General features: G+C 39.1%; 1 protein-coding gene across 1 annotated transcript in view; it reads right to left on the bottom strand.

The window, feature by feature from the left end:
* The window catches only part of LOC139733830 (lipoxygenase homology domain-containing protein 1-like), a 61576-nt gene that overhangs the window by 36634 nt on the left and 10948 nt on the right, over positions 1-13994 (bottom strand). The window contains exons 9-17 of the mRNA XM_071644636.1: positions 13823-13967; positions 12009-12111; positions 10773-10896; positions 9719-9969; positions 8906-9041; positions 7662-7909; positions 6024-6159; positions 4790-4944; positions 3820-3822 (exon numbers count right to left, since the gene is read on the bottom strand). Coding sequence (XP_071500737.1) covers positions 3820-3822; positions 4790-4944; positions 6024-6159; positions 7662-7909; positions 8906-9041; positions 9719-9969; positions 10773-10896; positions 12009-12111; positions 13823-13967 — 1301 coding nt within the window. The remainder of the gene's footprint in view (positions 1-3819; positions 3823-4789; positions 4945-6023; positions 6160-7661; positions 7910-8905; positions 9042-9718; positions 9970-10772; positions 10897-12008; positions 12112-13822; positions 13968-13994) is intronic.

Raw genomic sequence — 13994 nt, 5'->3', positions numbered from 1 at the left:
ATTCCCTAGAATTTTCCCAAGACATTTCCTTAAAATCACACAGATCACAGCAATTATCAGTAGCAACACAATTATCTATTTGTGCAAAAAATCCTATGAAAACCAATTAATAGTGAATGTTAGTGCACTCTAAATATAGAATTACATGCATACCTTACATACAAGGCAGCACTTGTCGTGGCTTTTCTTTTTCTCACTTCAGCACTAAATTGTTCCGCTGATATACAAATATATTTTATAGGCCTACCAATTAATTTCATCTTTTTTAAAGCATGACTGGAGCGTACTTAATGTTGGATGATCCTCATCCCTAATGGTACACGTTATTTCGTAAACTCCCGAACGACCAAAGTTTGTGCATGCAATTGCGCAATGCCAGACTCGGTGCTATATCCATATCAAAACGTGCGGGACAATGCCGCCACTGAGACAAGTGTGTGTCTGTCTGTGTATGTGTGTACACATCATTCACAAACATTGTGACCGCGAGCTGCGGTGATCGGAGGAGAGAGGCCAGAAGACGGGTGGCTCTTTTGGCCTCTCTTTATGCTCATGCGCACTGAGAGTGTGCGTCCATTCGAAGCTCGCGTGGCTCGGACAGCCATTTTGGGTCAGGTGATTTTTAGTCTCTGTGGTGTTCGCTGACCTATTGAGCCAACGCTATTCTCAATCGGTGTCCCGACATTTGATACAGAATGGGGGGGGGGGGGGGGAGGCAGCGTGTTGTCATCTCCATGCCGCACAAACCACTCGCTACGATTGTAAGGCTTTTAACATACATACATCTGTATTAAAGTATGTATCAGAATGACCCCCATACAACTGTTTGAAAAGATGAAATTCAAATCTTTAATCTTAAATCTTAATCTTAAATCATGTACATCTCAGCAAAGTAATGGATATCATCCCCACAAATAAACTGAATGAAACAAATGAACTGAAACTGAATAAGCTTTCAAATATAATAATCACAAATGATCACATGCAGTGTCTATTCACATGGAGTGATGTGATAAATGGAACAATTGAAGAGTTTGTTTGCAAAAACCGATAAGTCCATATTTGTCAAATGGAGATATGTGCGATTAAAGGTCAAGAAAAATATTAAAAGAGAATAATAAGAAAATTTTTGCTTCTATTGACCATAACTTCAAAAATATACCTTTATATGTAGTGACCAATATATCATTCAAAAGGTATTATTTTGTACTTTATGACAGAGACCATACTTCAAATTCTTCAAAAATGGACTTATCGGTTTTTGCAAACAAACTCTTCAATTGCTTTTTGTTTTCTTTACAGTTCTACTGCTTGCATCCACCCATATTATTCATTCACAACCACATATATAAATGGCATGGGGCAAAAAAGACAAAAAGAGTGCAAGCTTCTTTGCAAAGCAACATTTAAAAAAAAATACAAACAGGAAAATATTCTGGAATGTGATGAGGGCTTGACCAAATCGATGAAGCCTGGTCTACACTGAGAAATTGCACATGTCAATAGAACTCTTGGAAGAACTGAATCAAAAATATCTGCAGCAGTTAATTCGCTACGGAGTTTAAAGGTCCTGTTTACCTTTGGGAGCAGTGATTTTAAAATGTTCAAGATATCACTTTTGATGAATGTGTAGCTCAGTTGTACCACAAAACATCCTACCATATAAGATTTTTGCAATAAAGCCTAAAACATAACTGTAGACGGTTGAGTCTGGAAACATTTTTATTATAACTATTGTTCACATTAAAGTACTTAACATCAATTATACTTGTTTAATTTTTTACATTGGTTGTTTCTATCCCTAACTGACATTGTAGAACGATTTTAAAGCACTAATGCTGGGTTTTGGTTTCATCTGCGAATGGTAAATTATGCCTTTAAGGTCACAGTAAAACCCAAAAGTTGGATACTGGTCTTCCTCTTTAAATGACAAAGAATGACACAATTCTATCTTTAGGAAGTCCTCTCTCCAAAGAAAAGAGACAAATGAAAGGCATTTTATTAAAACAAATACAGATTCATGAAAATTACCAACATGATCCTGGAGATTATTATTTGGGGGCAAACTTTTGAGTCAACTTCAATGTTTTCCCTGCTCTGTCTGAGCATGGAAGAGGGAGTAAAATCCCCACAAGGCATATAACTTGAATAAACTTTTGGCCAATGAAACAGAGTCGAGTGCTATTAAGCACATACTGAAATATAATTTCAGGATTGAGAACAAAAGTTGTGCGCCATTTTGAATTAGTGTGCCACACTGCTAATGAAAGCATGGGATTGGGATCATTACAAGCAACTAAACGAAGTCTGGATTGGATGGTAAAATTGAAGAGTATAATACACTTTACCTCGGTTAGAACTACAAGAGCTAACTAATTTTACTGGGCATTCATAGAAATGTCAATGTGAACTATCTATGAATGTATTCGTGTGCGCATAAACAAACAGGAGGCGAAAGTGATACCTGCTGCATTTTAATAGTGAAGATTTGGTTTGCACTTCAGTGGTTATGCAGTGATTGGGATAAATATCATGCAAATATCACCTTAGTCCCACCAGTGCCATTGTCTGTCGGTAAAACTGAATCTTTGCTAGCCTCACCCTCCTCCTCTTCCTGGTAGAGCAAGCAGGTGCAGAGACAAGTCACGTATTAGCCTCTTCACAAGACTGCATATTCATCTTTTTTTTTTTTGCTTTCTTTTGGAGCATGGTTGCAGCATATACAAAGCAGTCATTCTACTGTACATCACAAGATCATATTTTACCATCACAATACCACTTGTGCCAGTACATACAGTAGACAGCAGCTAGAGTAAGACACTGCATTAGCTTCCGTTCAATGACTGTAAACTTTTTTGTTTTTGTTTCCATGCAAAATTTGGTGATCCATGAAGCATAAAACTGCACATACATGTACATGTAAAGTGCACTCCTGTTATAACAAAAATGATTACAACAAAATTCCGCTTACAACGGTATAAAAAAATCAGGTCCCAACATTTTCAGCTCTATATCGTACATTTGTTTGGTTATAGCAAAATTTTAATATAACTAAAAAACCCTGCCGGTCCCAAGGGCTTTGTTATAACAGGAGTCAACGGTACTTCAGAGTAGGTACACTGTACACTATACCATACCACTGTCTGCCCTAATAGCAGATTTTGCTGAACAAACATCTAGTACAAGGCATGCTTTTTTTTAAAACATCTGTTGATCTTTTACAAAAATTCAAAAATTGCTTACTTCCATTCTTGAGCTCTATTAAAGCCAGGACAACAAACTAAAGTACATATTAAAAACAAAAACTAAACAAGCAAAGAAATAAAAACACACACACACAGACACACACACACACACACATAAAATTACAATTACACTTTATAGTACACATACTAACTCCATCTCATTTGATTGTTATATCTACAACTAATGTATGGTTTACAGCAAGTTGGTATTAGAGAAAAAGAAAATAACTTCATATACCTCATTGTATATTTACCATTGTTAATGTGCTGAAGTTTCTAATATCAACAGAAAACTCTACCACAGCCAGTGCAAGAGCCCAAAAGGATTCCTTTCAGGTTCATTTTTTCTTTGTATTCCCTCTAATTTTTATTTGTTATAACTATCTGTTCTTCTCGTGGGCCACATGACATCTCTGGATTAGGAGGGGGCAAGAATATGTAAACATAATCATGTCTGGTTAGCAACTCAAATACTGTTTAGTGTCTTGCCTGGACAGGTGCAATATTAGATAGAAGTGACAATCAGGACACCTGAAACATACGTAGCATATCATTCTCTTTATCAATGACTTACCGCCTAGAGCAAATTGGAACCAAAGGGGGATTCAGAAATAAGCATGTCAACGAGAGAGAAAAGGGGAAGAGAAATGTACAAGATACCATGAATAACATTTGTTGTCGTTGTTTTTACAATCTGAACTTCAGGGTATAAAACTAGGGATGAAATGCACCGTCAGTAGTAGAAAAAAAAAAAAGAAGAAGCTGAGATTTAAAGTGCAGTGCTACAAACGTAGCAAGTAAAGATTAACTAGCTTATCTTGTTTGTTTGTTTGTTTTTTTGACAGTATTATTGCATTACAAGCAGCATGTTGTTTTAACCCAAGAGCATAATTGGTAAAATAAATTCTTCAAAGAATTCAAGTAATGGATAAACTGGACAGACAGCAAACATTTTTTATGTGAGATGATATACCAAATGAAGAAGAAATAAAAAGAGAGAGAAAAAAAGCGTGGCATCAGATATGGAACGCAACAAAATTTTAGTATTTCATAATTACGCTTCAAAAAAAAGGTTTGGACCAGAGAGCAGAATGGCAGATAAATATCTTTTTTTTTTTTTTCCTGTATGTTTACTTTGGATGATGCACAAGGCTAATTGGTGTACCTGTCAACAATGCACAACAACTGATTGGTCACTGACACTTGAGTGTAAGAATTTTAATGATCAATACTGTAAACTACATGTTTTTGTGTGATTAATCTTTCATGCTGGGCGACTCAAAAACATATCCGCGAGTTCCTGAATTTGCGCTGCGCAATTGTCAACCCCTTCAGACTGTGCAGACAAAACTGTGAAATTTTTTTCGCGTGTTTTAGAATTCGCACAAACCAAAAGTAGAGCAATATATGCATAAAATATTGTACTGTAACAATTTCTGCATTTGCAGTTTACAATTTAAGACAAGAACACCCAAAATGTGTGTGTTCAAGTATTCATGGCCATATTGCACATTAATGAGAGAATCTGTAGCGTGTAGACTCACCCCTCTCCTCTCAAACTTGTTACGATTGGTCGAGGATTTCAGCAGCGGCCGTTCTCCTGTGTCGCCAAGCTCTCCAAACAGCACGCAGAAGACGTTGGCGTCCGTGCCTGCACCAAACTTGTCCCCCGTATGCACCGACACCTGGTACTTGACCACTGTTGAGATGTATCACAGAAATTACGGTGAAATTATGTTATAAAAATAGATCATACTTTATTTTTCATCTCTTTTTTTTTTCTCTAACAGAAAGGGATGGGAGAACATCATAGTTTCAAAACAATGATACTGTTGATGCAAGTGACAATAGCAAACAATAACCATTATATCAACAATACAAATTATACAGATATGTTTACATCATAAAACGAATTGTAATGATACACTGTAACTATACAAGGAAAGCGACTGAAACACTATTATCATTGTCACAAATTTGGCAGATACATGCAGCTTGATGAAGTGAGCGTTTTACACGTACCAGTACAAAGAAGCAAAGCTTGCATTGGAGACAGATTTCTAGATTTCTATGTTGCAAGTGAAATGGAGCAATATTTTGTTCCTTCTGTTTCAGATGGGAACTTGTGAAGTCTTAAATAAAAATACTTTTTACACTTATTTTCACTTTCCTCATTGCTTCTCAATGTATGAGGCTATCAGTGTTGTAAGGGTGGTAAGATTCACACAATGTGACTGAAACACCACATTCTGTCCATGGAAAGACTACAGCCTATTCCTACGGTTGGACATGAGGTCTGTGCGTGACACACGGTCACAAGGAGTAGCAGTTGGAGAAAAAAAAACCCATGAGTAGTGTTTTAGTCCGTCGATCAGCGTGCATTTGAGATGAAATTATCTGGGTTTTTTTTTTTCCACGATCGACTTTGAATTCCATGAAGCCATCACATATGGTCAATCTTTATGGTAAACTAACATTTCTGATAGTTGCAAGAAAGTTTATTGACAAATCACAGAAGTGTATGGTAGAACGAGGATTCTTAATGTCGGCGGTCCAAGTTTGTGAATGCCCTTAATAATACTGCGTGCTCTATACCACCACAATAGTTTCACACACTGCTTGCATACACTGCATGCTGGATGCTCACGCTCCACACAAATCTATATACGGGCAACCTGTTTGTTTTCGCTCCAACTACTGGACGTGACATGTACACCTAACAGCAAGAATTGTCAAGTATAACTTAGAGTTATGCTACTGATTCACGGCGTTTCTTACCGGGTAGCGGCTTCTTGATGGTGTCCCCCGTGGCTGGCAGCTCTCGGATGATTTCACCATCATCCTCGTCTCTGGCGAGCCACCGTTGGCATGGAAACACGTAGGTCTTGCCCGACGATACGCTCTCCATCACGATCTGGGTTGGTTGGCAGCAGTGGGAAGAGTACAATTGTATGTAAGAACATTGCAGCATCCACACGCTTTTTAGACATTCACACTTAAGTTAAGTGGACTATGTCAGTGTAATTCTTCCTTCCACAAATCATTCTGTGCACTATATTTCTATGTGAAACTTGAGATTACTGCAATTTCTGTAGCAAGTCTGACATTCAGCTGTATAAATGCCTCTATGGCACCTTCATTCTGACAGTATTAGGCAATGGAAAACAGTAAATCACATTCTTAATTATTGTTTCCGCACTGTAAGAGATGAAAATGTCTAAGCTCATACCACAACAGCTTATATGAAGTTACCTGTAAATACGATGAAATGCTGTCTATGCTTTGTTCCTGTTACAAAGGAAATACCAAATAAGAACATGCCTACCTAGTCCCGAACATGACATTTGAGCTAATCTGTCATTTGCAATATGTGAAATCTACAGATACACTGTAAGACCATACATGTATACACACATATTTATCCTGAATATCACTGTTTCTCCAACTGAAGGTAACAACACGAAACTAGATATATCGCTACGGCTACTGATATGCCTCCGCCATAATGCATGGTTCTCCTAATAGGTCTATAGTACAATGTCTTGACAATGTGTGATGACAGTTTCACACAATTGGCAAAATATTAAATGACATTATCTAAACCTGGCCTTTGACCTTTGACCTCACAGTTCCAAAGAGAATCACTGTTAGGTTGAACATGCATAAATATGTAAGTTTCATGATGATACCTTGAGTTACTTTCAAGATATGGAGGAAAAAGTGCTATTTAGCACTTTCACTTGACCTTTGACCTTTTGACCTTTGACCTTTTGGCAAGAAACTTCCCCAAAAATATATATTGGGTAATACATGCCATACATCAAGTTTTAAAAAAAAAAACCTTCAGGCATACTGCATTTTAATAAGGAAAGTAGTGATATTTTGAGGAGTTGACCTTGACCTTTGACCCCCTGACCTTTGACCCATGACCCCCAACTTCCCTAGATAATCACTGCCCATCGGTACAAGCATATATACTAAGTTTCATGAAGATACCTTGAACCATTTGCGAGATATGGAGAAAAACATGAAATTTCAATTTTTTTCACAAAATAACCTGTGACCTTTGACCTTTGACCCTGTGACCCTAAAATCCACACAAAGTATTATCCCCCAAGGATATACCCTCATACCAAGTTTGATGTAAAACCACCACACGGTTCTTGAGATATCGACAAAAACAAAACGGGACGGACGGACGTACGGACGGACGGACGGACGGACGGACGACCCGAAAACATAATGCCTCCGGCCACTTCGTTGCGGAGGCATAAAAATGGACTCCAACAGCTGTTCAGTCCCACATGTGCCTTTTTGTGTATACATACGAACACTCTTTGTTGGGAACATGAAGAGAACAGGCATACTTCATATATTCAAGACCACAAGTGTGCAAAAAAAAATCCCTGCACCCACCTTGTCGAGATGCCAGCCGGGACCGCGGCCACCGTTGTCGTGCCACACCCGTAGTTTAAACGGTTTGCCCACTGGCGACAGCTCCACCTTGAAGGTGTCCGCGGCGCCGCGCTCGAAGGTGTCACTCCGGCTCTCCAGTTCCAGCTCGTCCGACTTCCCCTTGTCACCATAGAGACACATGAAGACCTTGGCGTCAGTCCCAGCATTGCCGACGTCGCTAGTGTGTACAGTCACATTCCAGACAGACCCTGAATTTAACGAAACAATATCACAGGTTGAAAAGGGAAGAATGCATTACCGGTACATAGAGGAATATCATCCCAAGTAAACAAAATAGTGATAAACAAATAAACGAATGAAATAAAGAAGATTGATTGTAAATTCACCTGGCAATAGAAATGTGCAGCTTTCAAGACCCCCATCCGTTTCAACGTTAACATTTCAAATGTTGACAAAGATGTTGCCAAGGAAGGAGGTTGAAACGTGTTTTTTTCAGCTTTGGTTTGTTTGTTTTGTTTGATTGTAAAATATCTCAAAAAGTTTTGATCACACTTGGATGGAACTTGAACGAGATGTCAATAATGACACAATGAACACATGATTCAATTTTTGTACTGATCATGCAATTTTTATGAAATTTTGAAGGGTTTTTAATTTTGGGGGCAAATAAGGTCAATGAACTAAGGAGTTAAAGTTGAACATTTTTTTTTGTTTGCTTTTTTGGTTTGCATATCACTGTTAAGTGCATGCTCTGCAGCTTGAGTGAGGCATCACGCAACTGGAAACTGACAAAAACAAATTAAGGCTTCTACTTGTACATCCAATTGGGAAATTGGGCGATTTTCTGCATGTGTGCAGAGACTCCAACTCTCCCGTTTTCGACGGGAGATCTCCCGCCGAAAAAACCCTTTTTTTGCAAAATCTCCCGTTCTCCCACTTGAGATTTAATTTCTCCCGCCCTGGCTCTGTGTCGCCCACTTGAAATGATTTCTTACTTAATATCATTGTATGTTGAAAAAATAAGCCTTAGATAGCACAAGAGAGCGTTTAGAACCCTAGAGGAAGGAACTTCGCGCACATCAAATTGGAGTCTCTCGTTTGCTAGGGGTTTCAGAAGGGAGAATCTCCCGATCAGAAGGTGCTTGGGGTTGGAGTCTCTGTGTGTGTATAGTTGGAAGTAAGCTGCTTGGCAAAGGTCTGAGCTCTATGAGCGCTTCTCTAGTTTTTATAGTTGCTTTACTCACGTTTCCCTTTCGTCTTCCTCATTGACTTAGTCTCATACAGCGTCCTCTCAATTCTCCCGTCTCCTTCATCATCAGCCAACCACTGGTTGCACAAGAAGGTCTGCTCCACGCCCGCTGCGGGGCAGTCGATGACAACCTGTTGGGAGTGATGCGGTTGTCATGGGAACTTGTCTCTAATCTCAAATCAGTCACCATTAAATAGTGTTTGAACACTGCTTGAAATGATGTTCTCACCAATGTTAAGCATGATATCAATGGGACATTAATTTTTATGTCATAAGCATCTCAATCCAGTTTCAGATCTATCCCAAATAATGCATGATGTAAATTGGTACTCAGTAGATCCTATTTAGCTTCATAAAAGCTTCATACACTGTTTCATTCCACTATATGTAGCTATTTCAAAGTTGTCATAAGTTTCCAGTACTACACTATTGCTTTTGCTTTCATAAAGAGTAAAATTCCTCAGTTCCCTTTAAAAAAAAATCATATCTCAGCATGGGTATTGACTGGTTGTCAAGTAAATGACCAAAACAAGTCTCTTTTTTCAGCATGACTTTTTTTTTTCTCATTGTTGCTGAGCTGGAGCAGGGCTCTCACTCAGGGATGATGTTTTGCAGATGTGCAAATTGATGCTTAAAAGTACTGCATGACAGTTGGTTTAGCACATTGCCATCTCTTCTTAAAATAATTCTCAAACGGGACCCTGTTACAACAATTCAGCAACAAAAAGTCAATTTCATCATACCCAGCTGGCATGGACCCAGGCATCATCAATGCTTTGATATTTTATTGTATACAATATGCCCTCACCCTATCCAAGTGCCATCCTGCACCTGGACCTGCGTTGTCATGCCCAATGTCAATCTTGGACAGGGGGCTGAGCGCGGTGCCGATCTCCGCCGCGCAGATGGCAGTGCGCCCTCGCTCGAAGCTGCCCTCCAGCCAGATCTTGCCACTAGTCTCCTCCCCGTCCTTGCCGCCGTACATGACGACATAGACACGGGCATCCGTCCCAGCATGCCTCTTATCGCTGGTGGTCACACGGATCTCATAAGGTATTCCTGGAGAATATAAAAAACTTAATCAATTAGTTGGAGGTAATCTTTTTGAGTGATATTTACAGAAAGTTTATCGCGCTGGGGCGACAAGACATCGTATCTACAAAATGTCAAATGATCAGGAGAGCCAAAAACATGGCAGCTAAAGCACTAGAGCCAATGGGATAGCCTTTCCTCAGACATGCCATGATGGCTTCATTTTTAGGGTAAGACAGCTAGGATTTGGACAGGACATCACTTATTAAACTGATTATTTGGCCATTAATCCAAAAAAGTCATTTCCACCAACATTTCAGATACAAGGTCTTGTCACCATCGGCGTTATGCAAAAGGTAATGCAAATGTATGACTCGTCTAAGAATGTATGTTACAAATAGAGACTGACTTCATGTATCTTTATATTGTATCACAGTACAGAGGCCTACTCATTCCATCCATTAGAAATCAAATCTTGACTATCCATGTCTGTGTAATCATATTGGTCAAAGACTCTCTATATTTTCACTATGAATACAAGTACCACACATGACCTTCAAAAACACAGAATTTCTTTGATTTCATGATGACACTTGGCTTTCATTTGAAAGTAACCATTTCTGCTTGCAGTATTTTATAGCCTCTCGCATATACGTTATGTCATCTTCTGTATACGTTTTGCTATTTAATGTACATATGTTCATCAACATTATTCAGGGCTCCATGGAAGACCACTATTTATTGGTGAATGGACTACCCTGACAAAAGATTAGAAATCACAACAGGAGGATCAAAGAGAGGAAAAAAAAAGATGGTTGACATGTTGTTACCTTTTGACCCTTGACCTCCACAGTAGAGCTCCCTTGTGATCAGACCATCGTCCTCATCACGGGCAAACCACCTACCGCAGGGAAACTCATAGGTTGTCTGCTGCTCCAAGTTGTCTATGATCACCTGTTGTGAGAACACAAAGGAGACCGTGAGATGAAAGCAACCAGCACAATACTGTAAAAGTTGAAATTTTTGTGGTGTTGACATTTTTGGGCATTTCGTGCCACCAGAAACTAGCATGAAAATATTTTAGCATGCCATATGTTCCAGTACTTCTTGTCTTGATTGCGCAGAATAAAGACAAGCGAAACTCTTCTTACCGGGCGAATCGCAAAAAAATTAGTCATAAACAAGTAGTACAAAAATCCATTTGTACAGCAGCACTAGTACCTCAGGGTGCATGTTTAACCCTTCTACAAAGTACAGGTGCAAGTTGTTAATTGTTTTATAAGAATATTGGTGTGGTTGCTGGACACGGAAGACATACTGTGGCAATAACCTTGCACCACACTTGGGTGACTTAATCAACATGTAGCCATCTATACAAACTGACTGCTGGTCTTCTTTCAGACTGTACCTTCCTTACACCGTACATCATAATTATCAACACAAAAAACGATCACTTGCTGTGAGAGAAGAGACCCTGTGAGGTAATCATCTGACAGAATGAGTGCACAGGAGCGCATGTTTAACCTTTTCCATGCCAAGGACTTTGGACTTTGTGTACAATACTATGGTAGTTATTTGCCAATCAGCATTCAGGGCTCACAAAGGGTTAAGGTATGAACATTATTTAAAAGGAAACCCTTCCACTTCACATTTTGGTATGTCACAATGTAAATACAAACAAACAAACAAATCATAAAATAACAAGGTTACCATGGTTAAATTATGATGTGTGTACCCACAACAGAAACAATCATGACATGTTCTGCCAAAAAAAATATTACAAAACAACAAACAAAGTATAATGTAGTCTACATTACATCATCTCCCCCCCCCCCCCCCACAGATGGCTACACGGATATTAACTATATAACGTTGACAGCATCAAGTGTTGATGTGAATTCTATTTAACCTTAGTCCATTCAATACATTTTGTTTTTAAATGTACAGCTTCAATGCAAAAAAAAAACAACACATAATTCAAAATTCAGAGAATTCTGTGCCTCAGAGCTGAGCCGGCATAGATGAATTTGTTCTAAAGTTAGCCCTAAAGGGTATGTGTTGCCTACCTTGTCTAGGTACCAGGCGGGACCTGGTCCCGTATTGTCGTGGCCTATCCTGATCTTCCGCAGCTCACCGAGGGCTATTGAATCTATCACAAATTCATCTTCCCTGCAAGAGCAGCAGAAAACAAGAACGAAGACATAATATTGGAGCTACCACTAAGGATTGGTCAAGATGGAAGGGAAAAGCAGAGGACATAAGATGGCATGCACATGCGACTTCACCAAGAGCTGAAAGGAGGATGACATAAAGGAGAGGAAGAAGAAAGAAAGGAAAGAATAAAAGAAGAATAGAAAGAGAAGAATGAGGAGATGATGAAGATAAAAAAAGAAAACATGAAGGACAGAGACTCCAACCCCAAGCACCTTCTGATCTCCCGCCTCAAACCCCTAGCAAACGGGTGACTCCAACTTGATGTACGCGAAGCGCACATCACGAGAGCGAAGTTCCACGCGGCCGGGGTCCAGCTCTAGGGTTCTAAATGCTCTTCCATGCTATCTAACACTTATTTTTCAACATACGATGGCAATATTACATAAAGTAAGAAATCATTTCATGAGGGAGACACTGAGCCAGGGCGGGAGAAATCAAATTTCAAGCGGGAGAACGGGAGATTTTGCAAAATTGGGCTTCCGGCGGGAGATCTCCCATCGAAAGCAGGAGAGTTGGAGTCTGTGGAAGGAGAATGCAGGAAGAGAAGGAACTGATGGAAAAGAGAACAAAAGGGAAAAGTACAAAGAAGGGCAAGAAAAATATGAAATGTAGGACATACAAAAGAAAAACAACAACAACAAGAGGAATACCAACATACATATCAAGTAGTTTTCTGAGGACTACAACTGAGTACTTTGGGTGGAAAAAAAAAACAAAAAAACAAAAAAAACACACACACAGTAATGTACGCATTGCACCTCTCCAGCAGTATATCAAATTATATTCAGAACAATTTGTGACCGTGCACCTCAAAACGAACATAAAGTCGCACACACTGATTTTGCGTGAGAACTGAAAATAAGTGAAATGGGTCAACCTAGCCGAACTCGACTTTTTCATATTTTCTGAAAGAGCGGGTCTTCTTTTACATTATGCTAAAATTTGGTATCACAAAACGGGCAGGAAAGTGTGTTTTTTAGCAGTTTATCTCGAACATTTTTGGTAGAATAGTGTGATTAGGTGTGTCTTTAGAATCCCTTTTTCATTTCTGAAAAACCTTGTCCACACTCTTCACTTTCAACTCTAATAACTTTTGAAAGGATAGTGCTACTGCTTAGAGAGTTCGCATTAATTATGGACAGAATGTGTTAATGATGCATGCTTATTGTCAGTTTAATCTGATAATCCCTTCATTGTTGTTACTCTGGTGGTTTACTTCCTGTTTTTTGTCCCATTCATCGCACAGCCAGCACGGTTCGGTAAAGATTAGGCGCTTGAATATACACTGTACTTCATTGCCCCTTTTCTCAGTTCACACTTTTTCTGAGTTTGTGCTTTCTTTCCAATATTTAGATAGGTTAGGAGAGTCCATTTGATTTGAGTTATGTACATCATTTTAAAGCATAAAGTCTGCTCTTTCAGAATATGGTCTTAACTAAAAATTCATGTCTGGCAACTTTTTGTTTGTTTTGAGGTGCAGGGTCACATTTGTGAAACCTGCAGTACTTTTAGCAAACGATCAAACAAATGGTCCACTACACCGTAAATCCTGGAAAAAGAGAAGCAGTTGCATCTCAGCCAAAACATTTTTATACACATTCAAGGCAAAGAAGAAGAAGAAGAAGAAGAAAAAAGATGATGATGACAATGATATTTGTCAACTCACCTTCCTCTCTCAAAGTTATTCTTGGAGTTGTCCAGTTTGTGCTCCCCGGAGTCGCCTCCCTCACCAAAGAGTGTGATGAAGACGTTGGCATCCGTGCCTGCATTCCTCTTATTACCAGTGAACACATGGACCTTGTATTTGTGTGCTGAGATGTGGATACAAAAGACATAAT

This window comes from Diadema antillarum, unplaced genomic scaffold (assembly GCF_040938485.1).
Source record: "Diadema antillarum isolate AM-2024a unplaced genomic scaffold, OU_Dant_1.0 seq00000498_RagTag, whole genome shotgun sequence".
Classification (NCBI taxonomy): Eukaryota; Metazoa; Echinodermata; class Echinoidea; order Diadematoida; family Diadematidae; genus Diadema; species Diadema antillarum.
The sequence above is the reverse complement of the archived record's forward strand: the minus strand, read 5'-3'. Positions and strand labels throughout refer to the sequence as shown.